General features: G+C 49.2%; 1 protein-coding gene across 1 annotated transcript in view; it reads right to left on the bottom strand.

Annotated features, from left to right (window-relative positions):
* The window catches only part of LOC108409230 (annexin A8-like), a 55,875-nt gene that overhangs the window by 28,681 nt on the left and 4,533 nt on the right, over positions 1-22,661 (bottom strand). The window contains 2 exon segments of the mRNA XM_073240044.1: positions 19,530-19,896; positions 20,004-20,104. Of these exon segments, the coding sequence (XP_073096145.1) occupies positions 19,530-19,896; positions 20,004-20,104 (468 nt within the window).

Here is a 22,661-nt window from a genome sequence, read left to right on the forward strand (position 1 = left end):
CTCTAATGAGAAAAAAATTCTTCTGACATGTTCCAGGGGCCCTCTGGAAAATATCAGAGTTAACTAGAGGTAAAAGCACTTTTTTTTGAACTTAGCATAAGTGTCCAAGACCAGATACAAAAAAAGCAGAGAAAGTGCTTAAGTCTACAGGTCTTCTCTGAAAGCTTCAAGAATGTTTTACTCTTTAATAGTAGATATAAGCTGCTATGCAAATTCTATTAAAAGCTCTAAGATCATTTGCATTAAAAAAATATGAAGAGTCCTCTGAAGGACTACTACTAGTAAGATGGCAAACTTCCGGCTTCTCTTCGGGGGTCCTTGGTTTCCGCCGGCGCCACCTGAAGCCCAATCACCTCTCGCTCCCCTCCCAATCCCAGCACCTAGCCAACAGCCACCAGCTCCGTAGAAGTGACACCTCAATCAATTCATGCCCCTTCCTATATAACCTAGCACTTTTCCCTAATAAAGCGGAACTCTCCGGTTAATTGCTGCTATGTGTCGCTCCTTTCCTTTCATCCCCCATGTTTTTTTTTTTTTTAAAACATACAGCATATAAATTAAACAAGACCTGGTGGTTGTCAAAAAAATCTATTACAACCTTTCTCAAAAGTGGTCACACGTTTGTCCATTTAAACTTTTACAGTGAAACTTGTTTTTCTGGGAGAAACATAATCTTGTCTAGATTCTAGTTTAATTTTTAAGAATAAATTTTGGTTTGTTAACTAAGTGCATTTAATCAGCTGAAAAAAGCTTTGTTACCATTCTGCTTAGGTGGATAAATTAAGAAAACAAATAATCAGTAACAACTTTAATCATTTGTTGGTTAGAGATTTTTCCACTTATAAAAATATATGGAATAAATAATTCAATTTCTCAGGCCATGCAATCGTTTTCAATAACAAAATATTTCAAAGGCAAATAAAGCTTATACAGTTGTTAACAAACTTTAGCTTTTCGTCTTTTTAATTTTTTTTTTTTTTTTAATATTCTGGCAACTCACTGAGACTTTAAGCATGAGAAACTGCTTTGATCTTTCAACATTAAGAGCAGACTAACAGTTAAAGAAAACTGTTTAACTAGAAACAAGATTCTAATTTTGCTGTGCACTTGATATCAAGACTCACTTGCTTTAATTTCACTAGGCACGACTATATCTGTAAGAATATAGTAATTTATTCTTCATTTGCCCTATGGTCCCAAGCACATAAGCCGGTGAGAATTAGCCTGGGCTTGCCTGCGGCTTGACTGGGTTTATCTCACTTAATCTCTAAACATCCTGACCCTCCCCCTCAAAGCAACAGGCTGAGCGGGTCTTCTACAACAAAAGGCACCACGCTGTTTTCTCTCTTTAAACAAATAGCTGTACTTTAGAACAAAGTTACTTTCTTTATCACAAAACACATTCTTTAGCATGCAGAAGACTTTTCATTCTTTATACTTTTTCTTATTAAAACATACATTTTTTAGCATAGAGAAATGTTTTATTACTTTAAATAGTTTTAATTAAAACTTAAAACCATTAGAAACTTTAATTTCCAGTGAACACCGAGAAGCAGGCCATTGTAAACTGTTAAACTAACATTCTTTAGATTGACAAATTTATGAACACATTTTATAATTTCTGTAACCATGAGCTTTACAGCACAATCTCTCATAGAGTATATCTTCTTAACTTAGCAAAACTTTAAGGTTTTAGGTTTCTACAAAGATTCTCAGGCAGTAGGTAGGTATACACACTGTAACACACAATTAAAAAGAGGTTCACTTGCTTCAGTCATTTAGTTCACTCATTCGTAACAACTATTCTAGATTACTTACAAGACCTTTACTGAATATTAGACAAAGCCAAGCCTTTAAGCATTTTATTTTTAAAAGATTTAGCAGATAACATGACTTAAATGACCTCAGGTAAATTTAGGCAGCTGATAACTACAAGGACATGCCCGCCTCAGGCAAACTCAAATTAGCGTTAATGCTTAACACTTTTTATCAGGTTTTCTGGAAGTTTTAGAATACCCAATTTTCACAAGCGCTTGTCTTTAAATCAATTTCATTAATACCATCCGGAGGTAGAAAGATATATTCATTTACACACTTAGGGGGTCGTCTGAGTCTGTCTCATGGTGAGAAAGAAGGAAAAAGAATATGAGGGAGACAAAGGCGAAGGATGAAGATGCCACTTCAAACAAAATGACTGTTGTATGTGCTTGTGAACGAGTGCCTGTCGTTGCACAGTTTTTCTTCCACGGGGGACGCGAATTTATCTGGGATTCGCGGCTGTGACCCCCTTATCCTGTCACAGGAGTCTTCTAGCGGCGGGCGCCCTAATGGCTCTTAATTGCCCGACCCGTGCCCGCGGGGAATGATGTAGTGGCAGAAAGGAGGAACGGAGAGAGCAGGAGAACCTTAGAACAAGGAAACTTAAAATGAGAAGCGCAAAAAAATATAAACTGAAACCAAAACACAGTAAAACAGTCAATGATAACACCAAGCACACACACACCACATCTGATCGCACTCGTTCGGACCGGTCCTTCTCTCACTCTGGTGCGCACCACACTCACCACTTTCAGGGTCTTCAAAAACTCTCGTAATTCTCCTGAAGGGCGTCCACTCGGACTGCCGCAGGGTGACGAGCTCGATCTTTTCCTCCTCGGGCGCCAGTTTTCTGCCGATCGGATTTGCCTTCCTAAGGCCGAGTCACTCGGACCCTAGGGCCAGGATTGGTTACCTGGGCTTCACCCAGGGTCGCTAACCTGGGGGCCGGGACTACCAGCCCGGACTTCCTCACTCGGGACCACTAACCCGAGACCATACACGGGATGGCGACTCCCGCTTTATAATGGATTTATGCAGACACGAGTGGGCGACCCTCGAATTACACTGCCCCGTCCGGACAATTAGACCTTGCCTCCAGCTGTCCTTTGTTCTCAGGGAAGCTGCTCGTATCCCGGACGAGCCCCCAAATGTTAGGGTGCAGGCTTCCGAGGCTTCCCCAGAGAACAAAATACACAGGCATAGAGATGTAAATTCAAGCAAAGTCTTTATTCAGCCAACTAGTTGGGGTCCAAGTCAGCCCGATGCAGTGGGTCTCAACAAGGACCCCGAGCACTCAGAGCCAAGGGTTTATATAGCAATTTCAAAGCACTTAACTCATAGCAATTTTCTATAACTATACATTATTCTTGCAAGACATATATCCTGGGGTTAAGCAAGGGCAGGGTAAGACTACTCCTCAATGGTTAGGGAGGTTCTGCACGATAAGCTTGGTATGTAAGATTTACTGACCAAGGTTAGCTGACCAAGGGTCACAGCTGCCCACCACCCGGTGCTCATGATTAACTTGTTTTTCAAGGCCTTACCCAGTTCCAGTTTTTCTTTCTAAGTCACATACTCAGAAAATGGCTTCTAGGCCTTTAAGATGGCTATGCTTATGCTAACCTATTTCTATTCTTACAATATAAGGTAAGAAAGAATATGTATGGGCCCTACAATCCTCATTTCTGCAACTAGATATGAGGCCATGTTTAATGATTAAACTACTAAATGATTTCTGCAACTAGATATGAGGCCATGTTTAATGATTATTCTGTTTACAACACCCATTGACTTTAGCCAATCCTTTACTGATCATAGTTCTTTTCCTAAGTACGTCTCAGACCATCCTAACTGACCAGCAGTGTTCAGCAAGGGCTTGGAGAATGCTGACCGGAAAAGGGGTCATCAGTGAGTTGGGCTGAACAGATAGGCTGTGGAAGACCAGCCCTGCTTGCTGCTGACGCCCATCCATTTCATGCTCAGTTCTTCACAGGGCTCAGTCCTTTCAGTTCCAAGCCTACAAATACCTAGAAGGACCCACCTGCATTCCACACCAACTCTGAGGCAGAAAATGTGTGTGCTTGGTCTGTTCCCAGAACCCGGTGCAACGTTTGATTCATGGTGAGAAGGCAAGGTGAGGTTTGAGTTGAGCATAGATCTCTATCCAGAAAGAGGTAGATGAGAAGACAGTCTCTGACTTTTGTTAACTCTGTGATCTTGTGCAAAAACTTCTTATAATGTCTGAGCTTCAGTTCTTTGTAAAATGGAAATAAAACAGCAACTCCTTTAAAGAGTTGTTTGCAAGAGTAAGTGAGATAATGTATGCCAAGTGCTTAGCATGGTTCTCAGACAAAGTAAATGCTCAATATATTCAGCTAATATTATTTCTTTTTGCCATTATGGGTATACAACAGATTTTTTTACTAGATAAGTGAGCCTACATTCAGGGAACCTGGGGTCACTAGCCCACCCTTGTGTCCTGAGCCGTTCCCAGGTCCCTGCCGACTCTGCTTTGTCCTAACAGAAGGTCTATGGCCTGCGTCAACTCCTCCAAGTTTCTGCATGTCCCAGTCTTGGTAGTGTGTAGGTTTGGCTTCCCTATAAACATGCCCCCAGGAGCAGAGAACCATTATTGGCTCAATCACCAACTCCACCTCCACCCAGAGGCTCAGGCTGCTGGACCGCTCCCCACCCCCCAGTTTTCCTGCCCAGCCCTAGCAGAGATATAAATGCTAGACTGAACACCACCTTCAGCCCCTTGTCTTCGGATGAGTGGGTGGCCTCTCCCAGCTGGCCTCCCTCACTTCAGGCTCAGCACACCTGAAGGCTAAGATGATGCTGGGGAAGAAAACAGACAGATTCACTGAAAACTTTTCTAAAGCCAATTTGTAAATAATTGAGTCACCAAATCATTGAGAATTACTTTTTGTTTTAGTTCCACCATAGCTTTCTTGCAGCCATTTAACCATAGAGCAGCCTGCCCAGGCCAACCGAATGTGAGATCCTTGTGTATTGCACTTCAAAGGCAGAATACTTCTTAATTGGACAGCCTTTAACTGTGAACAGTTGGACTTTCTCTTAAATGCAGGTCCCTATCTTCTTCAGATCCTTATTTTTAAGGATCTTTGCATGATCCTTGCCTTTGCTTCTGAGTCTCCTTTACACGTGCTTCTTGCTCTAAAGGCAACATCTGTAGATGCCCATCCTAAACCTGGTGGATGGTTTGGCGATATTCAGTGAATTGGTCATTCCGTGATTTAATGATTCAGCAAATTAACTTTTGGTGAATTGGCTTTTAACAAATTAACCATTTCATAAATTAGCTCTCATTGAATTGAACTAGTTCCATTGGCAATCTAAATTCCCAAGTGATATTTTAGAACAAAATGCCAACTGGTAGCAAAGAAAGAGTCACATTTTTCTTATACTCTAAGAGAACTAGGACTCACTAATTCTTAATTAGTGCATGTGTTATGTGCCAATATGTGAATGCATTCAGATATACACTCGTGCTTGCACACACTCTCTTTTAAAGCAGCAAGTACACAGCCACAGTCTATGTGAACTGATCAGATGATCCTCAAGAGAAAAGAGGGAAAGAGGATGGAATGGCCACTTGGCCCATTGTCACCAGAAACAAGGGATTGTGGAGCCTGCATAGACTCAAGAGTTGGGTGCTGAAAACTAAACAAATTACCTGGCTGAGAATCAAGTTCAGTGGCTTCACCCTTGCTGACTGGATCTAATGGTTACAATAACCAACATATAGTGGGCACTTAATAAGCACAGGCATCATCCTAAGCCCTTGCTTCAATGCTAGAAGGTAAGTGGTGTCCTTATCCCCACAATGCAGGTAAGAATACTAAAGAACAGAGAAGGGGAGTAACTGGCTCAGTGGCACACAGCTAATGAAGGGGTTTCTCCAGTGGTAGTCAAATTTGGTCTCAGCTCAGATGGAACATGGAGGGAGATGTCATCACAGTCCCACACTGTGGAGCAAAGCCATAACCCAGGAGTAGGAGGAGGACACCAGATGGAAGGTGAGGAAAGAGAAGAGGAGGAGTGGAAAGGTGCTGAGTTCCTGCTCTGCGGTACAAATCTTTCCTCCCCATGGTGCAGATGCTGAGGCACAGAGAGGAATCTGCAGTCCACAGGAGCCTCCAGCTTGCCCCAGCCCACAGCTTTGAAGCAGTGGAGCCATGCTTAGCATGCAAATAGGTCTGACTATAAAGCCTACAGACATGGGGCTCAAATGTGGGGCTGATACAAAGAAGAGAAGACACAGCCTGGGAAGATGATCTGCATCTGGGGCGAAGCCCGTCTCCCTGAGGAGGACCACCGCTTTTCCCAGAGGCAACGTGTGAAGAGAACCGAGGACCAGAAAGCAATCGCTTGGCTTTTGGGAGTGCTTCCCAAGGAGAAGAGGGATGTTCTGGAGACGGCCCTGCTTCCCAGACGCCACCAAGCACTTGCAGCCCTTTCATAAAGCCCTCCCTGCTGTCAAACACAGCCCACCACGTCATTTAATGTGGCAGAGCAAACATTGGTTACCAGTTAAAATGCTTATCAAATGTCAATTAGTACTCTGCCATAATTGATGTCTAATTAACATACTGTTGCCTGTTGTTGGATGCCAGTTAAATGCCTAAACAGTCCCTTCTATTTTATTGCATAACAAGACAGTAATTGTACATTTCTCAGTTCAGTAACTTTGGAGGTAATTTTATTGTGAGCCCTTTGGAATATGGAAACCCAGAGAGAGCTCTTAGGCAGACATTTAATTGATCTGCTGCCCTGACATCACTAAAGTCTACCTTATGTGCACCACTTTCCTGAGAAATCAAATTATTCCTTTCTGTAAAGGTCAAACTCCAGTGGAGGTGTCAGTGCCATGCTTGGGTGAGCGCATGTGATGGGAAGGAGGCAGCGAGGCTGAGGAGGGAAGGGGGATGAAGCCTGGGCTCAGCTTTCCTCCCTCCCTGCCCAGACCGAACATCTCTGGGAAGGGGCTCCCTGTCCACTGGGGACTCCCAGTGGAAAAAGGGCTCTGGGACTCCTGGGACACAGATGCGTACAGACTCAGTCTCAGGCCCTGCAGGCAGAGGACCTATTACATTTCTCAGTTTTGTTTGGAGGGGGACCGTGGCACTCAGCTACCTTCACCCCATGGAAACGGAACAGCGACTATGGGAAAGTGAGGCATCGCAGGCCTGCCTGAAAGGTGAGCAGAGCCTGCCTGGCCCGTGAGAAAAAGTGGGTGAAAGGCATATCCTGAGGTATGAGAGGCAAGGCTCAACCCTGACCATGGGAAGATGTGCTGCTTGTTGAGTAGTCATCTTTCAGCTCCAAACCTATCCTCTATCTCAGCTCTGTGGGAACCCAGCAAACAGCATCCCCGCTTTGACAGTGCCTCCTGGCAGACTCACCCAGTAGGGGCCGTGGACAGACTGCGAGGTGGGAGGGAACCCGCTGGCTCCATCCTGCTTGTCTCTGGTTCCTGTGGGTCACCACACAAGGCTTCTTCACCCTGGAAGAGGCTGTTCCCTCCTGTAGCAGCAGCTGAGTTGTCTGCAGTTTTCATCCCACTGCCCCCTCACCCCACCCACTGCCAAGACTCTGCACGGACCAGTCCCCCCATTACTCCCCACCCCCCAGCAAATGGAGCTCCATGGGGCACCTCTCCGGGCTTTGAGTTTTAATAATTCCATTGTCTTCTCTCATTGCTGCAGCCCTTGGAGTGCATGGGACTTCCTCAGTTGCTTCCTATGACACCTTAGGGTGCTCCTTGTGCCCTTCCCTTGTGCAGGGAAGAGCTTTGCATCAGTGAGGAATTCTTTATATTAAATGTCTTCCACTCAGATAACTGATGTGGTTTCTGCCTCCTGATAGGAGCCTGACTGATACAGAAGGGTTGGACCAGAATTAGAAGGAGGCCTTCCAGAGGGCACGGGCAGGGTGCAGGCACCAAAAGGGGAAGAACAAATGAGGGGTGAGGGCTGGGTCTGCTCAGGTGTGGGGCAGGAGGTGAGCCTGGGGCTGAATCCAGCTCTGCCTCCTGCTCTCTGGGTGGCCTTGGGCAAGCTGCATAGCCTCTCTATGCCTCAGTTTACTCACCTATAAAATGGGGGTGATACCAGTCCCTGCCTCATAAATCTGCTTTGTGTTCTTAATGATATGTGAAAGCATTTGGCAGAGCATCTGGCACAGTGATGTTCAGTAAATGCCACCTGTCATCGTCGCCATCAGAGGGCAGCTGGACGGAGCCAGGAAGATGATGTGCTCACCCAGACCACCCAGCCAGCATCTGCCAGCTATTGCCCTGAGAGCCCAGGCTGTATAAGGACGTGACCTACTCAGCCCTATGACACTGATACCTGTGACCCGGCAAATGTGCTGGGCAGCCTCCAAGCATAATCCTGGCAAGTGCTCCCAAGACCCCCAGAACCCGGGAGGTGCCCTCCTGCTGCCCAGCTGACCTGGATGTCCTCAGGGTTTAGGGCTGAGCCTGTCCAGCACTTTCTTCTCACATGCTCAGGCCCCCCGCTGGCACAGCCCACAGGGAACAGAGTCTGTGGACAGAAAGACCTCCTGATAAAAGCCTGCAGCAGCTCCACCCTCCCCTGGTCCTCAGAGTGCCTCCTAGTCTGGGCTGGGACTTAAAGAACTACCTGTGCCCTGTGTGACCTCAAACCACATTAGAGTTTCTGGGGGTGAGGTCCAGTCCAGGTCTTCCTACTGTCTGCAAGCTCTGTTACCAGCACCCCTCTGCCTCTGCCCCAAGTAGTCCACGGTGGAGCTATGGCTCAGGGCCACCGACCTGGGCCTGGGGCTGCCAAGGCAAGCACAGACATTAGCATCACCTGGAGGGCTTCAGAAACAACCCCAGCTCCTGGGCCCTTCATAGACAGAGCTGCTCACACACAGCTCCTCTGGCAAGGGAGGAGGTGACCCCACAAGCCATAGCCCCTGAAGTGTCTGAGGGACACTTTTATATAAATGGATCAAAAATGGCCCATGTGAACTGGCCTCTAGTTATTTATTTCTTCATTACAGGCTGCGACCCATTCACTCAAAAGCCAGCTGATGCCAAACTCAAATTTATACACAGCTAATTATTTTTTAAATGGCCCAAACAAGCACATGTATAGCACATTTGGAGACTGCCTGCTTTGCACACCCCAACAGTGGTGACCCACTGAAAAGATCGAGCCTTGCAGGTATAAGGCTCTGCTGAGTTCAAACTCCCCACCATGCTCCTGAGCACCGCTCCAGACACATTTGCCACCCCCTTTGTGGAGAAAGGGGAGCCCTCCTGCCCTGCTGGTGGGAATGTAAACTAGTTCAACCATTGTGGAAAGCAGTATGGAGGTTCCTCAAAAAACTCAAAATAGAAATACCACTTGACCCAGGAATTCCACTCCTAGGAATTTACCCTAAGAATGCAGCAGCCCAGTTTGAAAAAGACATATGCACCCCTATGTTTATGGCAGCACTATTTACAATAGTCAAGAAATGGGAGCAACCTAAGTGTCCATCAGTAGATAAATGGAAAAAGAAGATGTGGTACATATACACAATGGAATATTATTCAGCCATAAAAAAAAACAAATCCTACCATTTGGAACAACATGGATAGAGGTAGAGGGTATTATGTTCAGTGAAATAAGCCAGGTGGAGAAAGACAAGTATCAAATCATTTCACTCACTTGTGGAGTATAAGAACAAAGCAAAAACTGAAAGAACAAAACAGCAGCAGACTCACAGAACCCAAGAATGGACTAACAGTTACCAAAGGGAAAGGGACTGGGGAGGATGGGTGGGAAGGGAGGGATAAGGGGGAAAAGGGGGCATTATGATTAGCACATATAATGTGGTGGGGACATGGGGAAGGCAGTATAACACAGAGAAGACAAGTAGTGACTATAGCATCTTACTACACTGATGGACAGTGACTGTAATGGGGTATGTGGTGGGGACTTGATAAGAGGGGGAGTCTAGCAACTATAATGTTGTTCATGTAATTGTACATTAATGATACAAAATAAAAAATGAAAAATAAATAGAAATACCATTTCTGGTGAAGTGCTGTTTTGATTATGAACTAAATCCTGATATTACTTGAGTATATTTCTGCCTTTGAATATTGTCCATTTATATATCCATTTCTGTAGCAGTGCTGTATTCCTTCAATGATTGTCCCTTTGTGATAGATTTTGCCATCTAAAAGGTGTTTAATATGTGGAAATTTTCTTGGTTGTTCATTATTTTAGATAAACTTTGGGAATAATTTTATTAAAATAACAAGATAATACCCTGGTAATATTTTAATTGAGTTAAATTGGAATTCTCTTTATAGACAAACTCAGGGAGAACTGCTGTCTTCAGAGTGCGGGGTGCTCTCATCCCTTCACCCACCGACTGACTGAATCATTCCCGAGGCCTCTGACCACCACGCCTCTTGGAGGTGCTGGGACACGGGGCAATGTAACCTCTTAAAGCTTATCTTGAACTTTATATTTACTTAAGGACCCATTCACACATAGGTAAGAGTTGAATTCTGGCTGCACAGTGGCTGCAGGTGAGTCTTCGCTAAGGAAGGACCTGACTGGGACTCTGGCTCCACTGCCACTTGTCCCATGACGCTGGGGGACAGGGCCACGGGTGCACCATCTTGCAGAGCCCCAAGAGCTGCCCTCCCTCAAGTTGTGTGTTCAGGTGGAGAGAGCCTGGGAGTTTGTTTAATGACGCAGAACAGCAGCGAGATAGGAAGAAACTGGAAATAAAATGTCTAAATCTGAGTCCTGAGGTTTATCGCTAATGGGTTCACCTTGGAAAGTGATCAAGATCCTGGCTTGTTGTGGTGTATTTCTTACTGCCTCGCAAAGAGCTGAGGGAGGCCTCAGGAATGACCATCTCCACAAAGTCGGCAAGACCCAGGGATTCTTCCAGGAGGGTGGGGCTGGCAGGGTCACTGGCGTCGAGCCCACCACCCCCTGTCCTGGCCCAGGAGAGATCTCATTCAGGGGGGCTGTTTCTGCTGCACCCACTCCTCAGCAGAGGCCTCCTCTAAGCACAGCTCGAGTCCCTTCTCAGAGCTCTCCTCCACCTCCTGCCCTGTCTGGCATCACCTCCTTCCTATTCACTCGGATTCTCACTCCTGGGGCATGGTTTCCAGTCAGGCCCATCTCCTCCACAGGCTCTGCCCTCAGGCAGTCACCCCCTTGCACAGCTTCCCTGGTTCTAAGGGCTCAGCCCCTTCTTCCCCCTGTTCAGCAGACATTCACCAAGGGCCAGCCTGGGTCTGTGCTGACAGATAAGGCAGCACTGTGACAGTGGACACAGGAGTCAGCTCCAGGACACAGAGTAACAAGCACATCACTAACAGGGGAGAAAACCTGAGGAACCAACAGACATGAAAAGCAGCTCAGCCTCCTCTGTCATGGAGAGATGCAGGTGAACCAAGCATCATTGTCTTCCGGTCAGAGTGACAAAGATTTAAGAGTCTCATAGCAGGAAGTGCTGGTGTAGTCTGAGGACAAATGGGAACTGAAATCCTTCACAGGGCATGTAAACAGTCTCACCACCATCAGGCACTGCTTGTGAAAGTTGTGGATGTACCAACCCTACACACACGTGAGCCAGCAACTCCGTCAAGGCCAGTGTATCTGCTGATCCCTCTTGTCTGTGAGCCCAGGAGACCTACACAAGGACAAAAACCTATCAAAAGATCGGTTCAAAGATCAAAAACCGATCCATTCATCAGGAAGGGACAGGAAAGTTCACTGTGGTTCATTCTGAAAATCAAAAGGGCTCCAATATTGTACAGATGAACAAAACATACTTACACAAGTCAACATGGATAATTGTCAAGAGTATAATATCAGAAAGAGAGTCCATCCAAGTTCAGGAGCCCAAGAGCAGAGGAAAAGGGAATGGGGGTTTGGCGCTTTAGTTTTATTTTCAGTATTTCTTTAAAGAGAAAGAGAAAACAAATGCGGAAAGCTGTTATCTTTTAAATCTGGGCTATAAATACATATCTGTTACTTTCAATAGTTTTCTAGTGTTTGTAATATTTCACAATAAAAAAATTCAAAGAATATTTTACAACAATCCTTAAGGAGCTTCTAGGCTCCAGAGATAAGGAGGCAGCTGTTAAAACTGATAAAGAACTAGCACAGACAGCCACGAATGTAGGCTGACAAATGCTTGGGAGAACTTGGAGGAGGCATCGCAGTTTGGGTGCTGAGAGATGCTGAGGAGTTTTCTAGCTGGTGGGGGTGTGGGGGTGACTGGGCACCTCAGGCAGATGCAAGTACAAAATAGAAACATGGGAAAGCATGGCTTTTAGGGGAACTGGACTGGAGTGCAGAGGCTGTAGATCGGGGTAGAGGCCTAACTAGGAAGGGCTCTGCACCGCCCTGAGGACTTGGGCTCATCCTAAGGGAGTGGGAGCCACCGGGGCATGTGAACTGGGACGGCATAGTCAGGTTTTATGCTCCTCATAGTTTTGTTTTTCTCAGGCAGCAATGATTCAGGACAGAGAAAAGAAAAATAGGGGCCCAAAATAGGGCTGTGGCAATGCAAGCAGAAAAGGGGAGGAATCTAAGGGCTTAGGAGAGGGACTCCTACCGCGGTGGGGTCCATGCTGATCTGCTCTCCTAAAACCTGCCAGGAGGATCTGAGCCTAGCCCTGCTTCATCCAAGCTGCCTCCCTGCCATCAAGGGTTGTGGGTGAGTCTGATTCACCAGATTTCCGGCAGCAACTCACCGGGGACCATCGTCTGGGGGCCATGTGATTCAGGTGGAAGCCGCCGTCCCAGCCTGGCAAGCAGAGCATGCCTTTCAACTGGCATGGGGGTTGTTTAAGGGATGGGCACGTGGCCCAAGCATAGTCAAGGTAGGCAATGACACTTTTATCGGGCGTCCCAAAAAGGGACGCTCCCTCTTTCCCCAGAGCCTGATGGAATGTGACTGCACTACGGGGCGTGGGAGACTGACCGACACAGGGAGCCTGAGACAAGACCCAACATGGAGGAGAAAGGAGGAATGGCACCCTTCCAGCTTCCTTTAAGCTCAAATCAAGCTGCACCTGAACCACTTATGCTTAAGGCAGTTGGATGTCATCGTCTGCCATCTACTCAAGTCAATCCCATGGCTTCATCCCTGCCCGGCTTGGAGCCATTTCCCTGTCTTCAACATCATGTCCCTCCCTTGCTTGGCCCCTTAGACCAGCATCTGTCCAGGCTGATGGTCTGAGATTTGCATCTCTTTCAAGACCTTGCCTTGTGTCACCCCTGGGGAACCCTGCCCCTAGGCTGAGAGGGCCAAATGCCTGCTGAGCAAAGGCCAGAGTGAGTGCTTGGGACTCTCCAGGGGAGGGGCTCAAAGGGGCACAAATACCCTCTTCTCCAGGAAATGTACAAGTCAAGGCATATGTTGTTTGTTCATCCTCTTTACTGATACGGGTTCTCCCACCTGAGCTGCATTGCCAACAGGCATATTTAACATCACCCCTTTGGATCTGTGGTAGCCATTTCTGCATTCTCTTGTCATCCCCATTAACACAGAAATAGCTCTCTAATGACACTGGGCCTCACCGGGCGTCACTCTCCATTTATCTCTTTATAAATGAAACTACCTTGTTATTGGGGTAACTGGCAAAAGAAACAGCCTGTGTCAGATGTCGCAGTGTGATTGTCTCTCATTATTTCATCATGCTGAGAGGAGCTGGAGTGGTTGCTGAAAATCAGCTCCTGTTCTTAAGTTTTAGAAGCAATATGTCAGAAAAGAAGCTTAGACTTCAAATGCACTGAATCCTATGGGGCCCTCGCATGACGCATTTTCTGACAATCTCCTGATAGTTTTTCTTTGCACACAGCTATGCTCGAGACAGACATGTGGAGGGGGAGATGGGGAGAGGGTTGACAGAGGAGAGGAACCCAGGGCTGGCCAGAAATCCCACGTCATCCCATGTCCAGGTTGGCAGGAGGAGGGACGGAACATGCCATGATGGCCAAAGGCCAGCTGTCAACACTCAACATGAAGCCTGCAGAGGCCTACCACCTGTCAGGCCGGAGGGTGGGACCAGGGAGCCCTCCTCGCCTCCTCTTCCTCCGCAGTCCAGTGGGGCATCTGCATGGAATGCGGCCTGCCCACCATATCGGCTCACTGCCCATGTAATAGCTTTTCCTGGCTGGTGGCTAATTGCTGTGGAATACCTGGGCTGGGTCACAGGTCCCCACCCACATTGCTTGTGGCTCTCAGAAAGGAAACCATTTATCTGGGGTGTAAACTCCAGTCAAATCAGGATGTTTAGCACACAGTGTTGCATGTAACTTACAGGAGAACCTGGAAGTCCTAATGCTTAGAAAAACTGATTTACCTGGTGGCAATACCTTCCATGACTTCAGAATGTAGACAGGACAACTGCCCACCTCCACCCAACAGAGGAAAGAAAGGAAGTCAGAATAATCCATAGGTGTCAATTGCTCCATAAGTGGAAGGCTAAGGGCTGGGAGACAACTGACAAGGATGATGCAGGGTCAAGCTGAGCTGGTCTACAAAGCCTACAAGAAATTCCAACCCAGGGTGAGGTCCAGTGGGAACCGGGCCCCTCGCCTAGGACTGGTGTGCAGGCCATTTAACTGAGCCCTGACTGGAGGTCATATCCTCGACCCCCCCAACCACACACACACATCACCACACCATACATACATACTCACACGCACACACACACATTGTCACCACACACGTACCATAGATACAGACACACCATACACCCTACACACTTGCAATGAATCTCCTTTCCCAGCAAGGCCAACAGCAGTCTGGTTTGCAGTCTTCAAAATACTATTGTCTCTGTGATATCTTTTATATCACAGAATTGGGCTGTAACCCACTCAGGCCTGACCCACAGAAGGCCGCCGGCCAGTCAGCTTTGCTGGGCGGCCACCACAAACTCTCAGTGGTGTGTGACCATCAGCCCTTATTCCCATGCTCATGAGCATGGCCCACCGAGGACTGCGGGCCGAGGCTGGGCTCTGCAGGGTGGCTGTGCTCCAGCTGGGTCCCCGCTGTGCACGCAGGCCTGTCCCACTACTTGTGCTCGTTCCAGGGCCCAGGATGAAAGGGCACTGCTCCTGGGAGGAGCCAGACTTGCATTCAGTCCCCAGAGTGCAGGAGAGCAAAGCCAATCTGTCTCACACAGTACAAAGCCTCTGCTGACCTCACGTCTGCTAACATGGGCCAAAGCCACATGGCCAAGGGCAGAGTCAGCGCTCTGGAAGTACACTGCCCGGCATGAGGCCAGGGTGAGGGTGGAGGTAGGGTCCTAGTCAGGTCTGAAGAGTCAGGGCCCCTTCAGTCTGCCCAGGGTGCCTTCTCAGGGTTTACACGGTGAGATCTCAGATATTCTAAGCAGTCAGTTGGCAACTAGGTACTTGTGCAAGGACACAGGAGTTTAAAACTGGGGACAATGCAGAAAATCAGCTCTTAATTAGGGTGCCTTTTGGGCTCCTTGGGCTCCATAACTCAGACCCAGGAACTGTTTTACCACAGTGGGTCATGGCTGGGGAAGGCATAAAGGAGACAACAGATGTCACAAACAGCCCCGGGACCCTGCACACATGCACACTGCCCCTGCTCAGCCTAAAAGCAGGAAGAGGGACTCAGCTGAGACTCGCCGCCCCTGATGCACTGTGGATGTGTGTGTCTGTGTGGGCAGGGGCAGAGCTGAGCCCACCCCTGGCAGCATGGTCAGGCTCTCTAAACAGGGATCAGGGGCTGGCAGAGGCAGGGAAAGGAGCTCAGGGGTGACCTGGGACTGCCTGATCCAGCCACACAGCAGACCTTGCTTAAGGCTGCACCTTAAACCCCCAGTGATGGACCTGAGCCAGGAACTCAGGAAAGTCCCTGCCTCAGGCGCCTCCTCACAGATGGTCAGGGGTGTCCCAGCTCTGCCACCACTCTAGACTGAATCTTTGTGCCCCTTCAAAACTTCACATGATGAAAAGCTCCTCCCAGGTGTGATGGTATGTGAGGGGCAGCCTTGAGGAGGTGATCAGGCCTGTGGGTGGAGCTCTTGTGAGTGGGACTAGTGCCCTTAAAAAAGAGACCCCAGAAGCTCCCTCGCCCCTGTACCAAGTGAGGCCACAGTGAGGACAGTACTCAGAGCTCCTCCCCAGAACCCGGCTGCGCTGGCACCCCAGGCTCTCTCTGACCCCCAGACTGCAGAACTGAGATATACACCTCTGTGGTTTATAAGCCCCCCACTCTGTGGTATTTTGTCGTAGCAGCCCAGACTGTCACCCCAGTTAACCACCCCCCAAAAAGAGAAACACCGCTGGATCTCCCCAAAAGGTAGAAGGATGGTCATTCTTGGGGTCTTTTACCTCTTCCCCCACACTTTGCTCATTTGCCAGTCTTCTGCCTTTTACACCATCCTGTTCTCCTCTGGAGTCTTGGAGGGCCAGTACTGTGGCCGAGAGATGGGACCTGTTGGAGCCGCCTCGACCGGCCCTGGCATCAAGCTCCCTGGTGCTTGGCCTGCTTGCCAACACGGGAGTCCCTGCTGGAGGTCCCCCACATCCCCCTCTCCGTGGAAGCCTGCAGGCCATGTAGGGCACCTGGGTGCGGAGTCAGCACATCTGGGCTTGACATCACCTGCTCGCAGGGACACACCCAGGACCTGCCCCACTGGGCCAGGAGAACTGGGGGAGGTGGTACCTGTGGACATCCAGTGAGACACAATGTCATGATATTTTGGGTTCTTACTGGTTGAAACATCAAATGTTCTTTGTTCAGGACCCAGTGCAATGCCCCTCGGGTGACACCCCATCAGGACACATGTGACTGTCTTTGGGGGCAGTGGAAGAGGCCATGTGGTCAGGATGATGCAGGGACAAAGCAGAGATGAAGAAGGGACCGGCAAGAGCAGTAGGCACAGGGCAGCCCGATCCTGGCCCGGCCAGTGGCCCCTCAGTTTTGAGGCTGGGAGGGTAGCAGGGGCCCTGAGCCCAGTGCCACTCCACTCTAGCTCCCCCGTGACAGCATGGTCCCCCCTCAGAGCTGGCACTCTGCCACAGTGAGCTCTGCCCCCTGCATCCCAGAGGAGATAGGGCAGGACTGCTCCTGGGCCGGGGCTGAGGTCTGAGAGGCAGGGCAGCTGCTGTGCCCTGGGCCAGGGCAGTAGCCCAGAAACTGCTGCAGGGAACTGAAGATATCCCAGTGCCAGGCTCAGGGGCCAGGGCAGGTTCACGCCCCCTGTCCTGCTTGGCATGCGGAGGGCAGGCTGCAGCAGGTTTAGGATTCTTTCCCCTCTTTTGCTTCCAGCAGTGGACAAGTGGGTGCCATGCCATAGGAAGGTGTGCAGGAGTGGGCCAGCTCAGCCCATGTACCAACTTTGTGCCCCATCCCCTGCCTGCACCCCTGGCACTGCAGTCCTGGTAAGGAGGAAGTAGCAGGTGGCGTCAGCACCAGGCTGCCCACCCCCTGCAGGCCCTGCTTAGTCAGCAGGCAAAGAGAGGCCGATGGGACTCTGGAAGTAGAGAAGTCAGGTCAGGCTCCTAATGTCAGACAAAACGAGGAACAGGCCCTGACACACTGCACCCCTGCTGAGGGGCTGGGCTCCTGCATGTACAAATGTGTACACACCCACAGAGACACACATGCACACTCACACTCACACAGAATCAAACGCATACACATTCACACATTAAAAACCCACTCAGAGAAAACATGCACACACATTGAAACACATACACATGCACACTTATATTCAGAAACACATATAACACACACACACAGACAGAAATACACACATATATATTCCCCCACACACTCCAAGCCTCCATTTACTCACAATCTAGGGGCTTCGGTCTGCTCACTTCTAGTGACTCAGAGGTCCTGCAGCACACAAGCCCCAGATGGATGAAGCAGGCTGCCGGTGTGCAGGACTGAAAGCTACCTGCATGAAGGACGGCTGTGCAATAGCCTGGGGGTCTTCAGATGGGTGGGAAAGTTGAGGGGCAGCATTCCCTGAGTCCTCCTTTCTGGCACTTTATTCTTGCTATTATCACAAATCTATTGAGGCTCAGAAAGGTTCAGTAACTTGTTCATAGTCACACAGCAGTTTTGAACTGAAGTCTGTCAAACTGCAGAACTCAGAATCGTATGCCCACAGCTCCAGTCTAGAGTGAGGTGTGGGGGATGTGCAGAGCCTGGGGCCTGAGTTAAGCTGAGGGCAGCCAAGTGCACAGCCCCCACAGGTTCAGAGCATCATTTGGCAGGTCCTCACAAGTCGTCCACAGTCCACAGATGGTGAGGCAGGGAGAGGCGAGGGAAGGTGGCTGGCACCCAATGTCACCAGGCCGCAGGGTGACCAGCCTTCCAGGTTTTCCTAGGACTGAGGGGGCAGCAGCGGTAGGACATGAAGTCCTGGAGTTGGGCCAATCAGTATGAGACAATCAACCTCAAGAGAGGACAGGACAGCACCAGAACCTGGGCTCTAATCACACCCGGGACTGGGGTACCTGCCCGCAGAGGAGATGGTGAGAACCAGGCTGGCAGAGAACCCCGACTTCCAGTGCCAGTGAGGTGACCCCTTGCAGGTGCATCCACAGGAGACCTGGTGAGTTCCTGACGCAGGACCCTGGGGACACACACGTGTCTGGGGGCCTTGCAGCTGCCTTCTCAGCACATTAACCGGCAGAACTTCTAATGCTTTCTAATAATACACTTTTTGAAGGTCAAATTCAAGCACTTCTGCCTGCTATCCAAAGTTGTAAATTCTGCATATCATATTCAGATACATTACAGTTGTAACTGGCTACTTGTCTAGAGAACAGTCACCTTTTTGTAGATTTTCTTGTCTCCACACGCCTGACCTTGCTTTTACAGAAATTGCTGTCTCTGGAGCCTGCAAGGCTCTGACTCATCATTTTCCTACACTTGACCCTTAGATGCAGGCCAGAGGACTCTGGGAGGCCCTCAGTATGCACCCCACCTGCACCAGGGCTTGTAACCTGTGCTTCTCCAGACTGTGCAGCCTCAGGACAGAGGGTGGTCACCTGCTCACCCCTGCACATCCCTCAGGGATCAAACGAAATGGTACATTCTCAGTGCGGTGCCCTGGCCTCCCAATCAAAAATGGAATCTCACACTCACGCACATGCTCCTCTCCTGTCCTGCTTTTCTTCTATAGCACTCGTCAGCATTTAAAGGTCTAACGTATGTTATTTATCTTCTGTCTTTCTCACCAGCATGTTTCATGAAGCTCAGGGTTTGTGTCTTTTGTCCCCCACGATGCACCCCTAACACGTAGAACAGAGCAAACACTTTATAAATAAGCATCTAATAAATGAACTCCACACTTTCACTTGAAAATACAGGAAAATCTCCTGGGAGTTAAGAGACACCACCCTGGCCCTCCCCAACTGGGACTCTGTGCCCTTGGCGGCTCGCTGGAAAAGCTGTTTCCTGAACCCCGGCTCTGGGCTTGGATTTGCTCTACGTACCCCGCAGGAAACCCATTTCACCCTGCAGCACTGGAAGGCCTAGGCCCTGTTAGCTAAGGATGGTGAGAGCGGAGAGGAAACTTGAGAAGCTGAGCACGGCTCAACCCTCAGTGAGTCTAGGTCCTGGGGCCTCGTATTGCCTTCGGTAAGGTCGGCCCCCCACAGCTGCGGAGCTGCGGGCAAGTTCCCTCTCCTCACCTGCAGCAGGAGGACCACGAGCTCCCACGCCTCTGGCTGCTGGTGGGACTTGGAGCGTCCGAGTGAGGCACAGCGGTAAGCGGGGCGCGGGAGGCAGGACACAGGTTCCCTGTCACCAGGAGCCCCCGCTCTAGCTGTCACCTGTGCGGAGCGTCCATTTGTGTCGCCGCGGAGCGCTCCTTTGGTGCCGGGTGCCTGGCTGGGGTCCTGCGCCTCCGCGGTGCCCTGCTTCCTGGTCTGTGCCCGCCCAGCCGCCTGAAGGCCCCCAGCGCCTTCTGGCCTGCAACAGACCCCTTCACCCTCCCCTGCCCTCGAGGAGGACGGAACGTGCCCTGCTGACTCGCGGAATCTTCGTCTCTCAACGGCCCTGAGCGGTCATCCCCGTTCCCGGACCTCCCCGGGGCTCTCGCGGCCCTAACGGGCCGTCCCGACTCCCGGTTTGACCGCCTTCCTGTCTGGGCTCCAGACCCAGACCCGCCCGAGGCAGAGCGGCTGTTCAGCGGGAGCCGCGCGCCCCCGTGTGGCCGTATCCGGGAACGCAGGTGCCAGAACCCATCGCTCAGCGACGAGGCCGGCTGGGAAGGGAGGACAGCCTGGGCGCCAGGGGGAGACAGAGGCTCCTGCAGTCCCTCCACAGGCCTTACTCAGAATGGGAGGGCACTTGGAGGAACTGGATCTCCAAAGATAGTCACCCCCTGAGGAGCATCCCCGAGAAGGGGAAGCCTGCCAGATGGCACAGCCCCGACTCCTGTACTGCAAGGTTCCCGTGCCCCTAAGGGCTCACCTATTGGCCGACGGACTTTGCCCTCCCAAGAGTGCTTTAGCCTGAGCCAGGGGCAAGGCCCCTACAGGTCTGGCCTGAAGATTTGGAAACAGCCCAAAAGAAATGATCCAGAGTAACAGCACCATGACAAGAACACAGCTCACTCAGTCTCATCCATCCATTCATTCAGCAAGACTTATGTCTCAGCCCTCCAAGAGCCAGTCCCCCGGGAGGCTGTGCAGCTGTCCTCTACAGGTTAAGAGGAGCTTTCAAACCTGTCCACAGATATTCAATCTCACCAAAGGGCCAAAACCCCTCAGTGAATCCTGTGTACCCTAGTGGGGGCTTCTCATTGCCCCCTTCCCAGCTTTGAGCCCCAGGAGAAGGTCTCATGCACATCTGAGTCCCCACCCTCATGCACCTGATACAGATTCATATATGAAGAGGGTTACTGTGTGAATGACACACACCCCTCCGATAATTTGGGTGGCCACTGTTCCTACCCCATATTACCAAAGAGTTGGGAGTGTGACCTTTGATGCACTAGAAGTAAACTAAAAAGTTGAAGAAGCCCATCCTGGCAAGCTGCCATCACATTTTGGCCAAGCTGCCCAGGGTAATGAAAGGCCTTGATGCCATCTTTTGGATTTTGCCAGATTCCCAAATCTGTCATCTTTTGTGCTCCAGCATCTCTCTAAAGGAATTTTTCTTCATTTAGTAATGATGCAAGACATGGTGCAATAGATCTGTTGACATTCACTTAATGTGACTGTGAGAGTTTGTTACTGATATAATTGGTTCAGTCAGAGAAAAGTCAATAAAACTTCTGGGAAATTGACTCTTAATATTGTAACACATGATGCAGAAAAAAAAGGAATCACAGCAATGATGAGCTTGGTTATGTGACTTGGGACTACAGTTCCTGCATGGGTGAAAGCATGTGCGCTTGCATGAGATGTGCACGTGCACTGGGGTGTTGTCGGCTTACAAAAGTCCTGTGCTCTATCTCCCTGCCTCCAGCCTCTTCCAAGTTCAAAGGAAATTTGCAGAGATTGTCCTCTGAAAGCTATAACTGATGTGACAGCAAATCAGAGGATGCCGTTTAAGAAATCCAAACCCTGGCATCCAGACCAAAGACCCTGTAGGGGACTGAGCAGCATGCACCTGGAGACTGGAGAACTCTTTACAAGCCAGACACCCACTTCAGGTTCATGGAGTTCACTCTGAACTCCAGAAATACAAACCTGCTTTCCCCTTCCTTCTCTCCCACTGTTGGCAATACCCCACCCCCAGGACTGCTTACTCACATCTGGCAGAGCAAAGTTGTTTGAGACTACTGAACATGTTAGCCAAATTCCCCAACTCTAGCCCAGCTTTGGTGAGGTTCCTGTCAGGGTCTTGAAAAATCCCCTCTGGAGCCAGCTTGTGTTTGGAGGACAAGGACAAGGTTCTTCCCCCTAATGGCGCAGAAGATTCGGGAAGGTCCTGGGCATTGCACATGAGGACCCCAGTGCCAAGTCCACCTGCCCTCTGGTAGGAGCCAGTACGAGGAGGGTAAATTTCTAATAAATACAGTGCCAGCCACATATGTAATTTTAAATTTTTTAGAAGACACATTTAAATTTTTAAAAGAAATAAATGAAATTAAATTTAACAAAATATTTTAATTAACCTGATATAAAATACTATTTTTCAAAATATGAGTATAAAAATTGAGATATTTTACCTTTTTTGATATGAATTCTGGTATGGAGTTTACACTTACAGGACATCTCAGCTCAGACTAACCACATTTCAAAACCTCCAAAACCACAGCCAGATGTGACTTAAGGCCACCTTATTGGACTATGCAGGTCCATCTCCGGGAGCTCACAGCACAACTGAGCACCACCCCGGTGCACACGTACTCAGTGCTGCCTTCAAAACATAACTGGGCCAGAAGTACTACAAATATGGGGCCCTGGGCCTGAAGCACCTAGTGGATAGAGTTTGCTGAAGCCTTCACAGGCATTTCCATTCTGGGAGCAATTGCCGAGGAGACGAAGAGGAGGCTGAGCTAAGGCTCCTGTGGAGGCACAGCTGTTGCTTGGAGACTCATGCTTGAATTTTGCAAAGAAATGAATGTCCACACAAAGGGTATTTCCAGCATTTTTAGTACTGTCACTGTTGAATTACTAATGAAGTCCAAGACCAGGAAAATCTCATGATGAATTGACCTACTCTTGGGTAGTAAGCAATGGAGTATGCTTCCTTCTTTACCTTAGCTGCAAGGAAACTCAGAGCCAACTCTCTTTGGTCAGGCTCTCATTGGTGCTCCTCCCACCCTCCATGAGAATATGAACCTCCCTGCTGCTCAGAAGCTCCATACC

This window comes from Manis javanica, chromosome 7 (assembly GCF_040802235.1).
Source record: "Manis javanica isolate MJ-LG chromosome 7, MJ_LKY, whole genome shotgun sequence".
NCBI classification, from domain to species: Eukaryota; Metazoa; Chordata; class Mammalia; order Pholidota; family Manidae; genus Manis; species Manis javanica.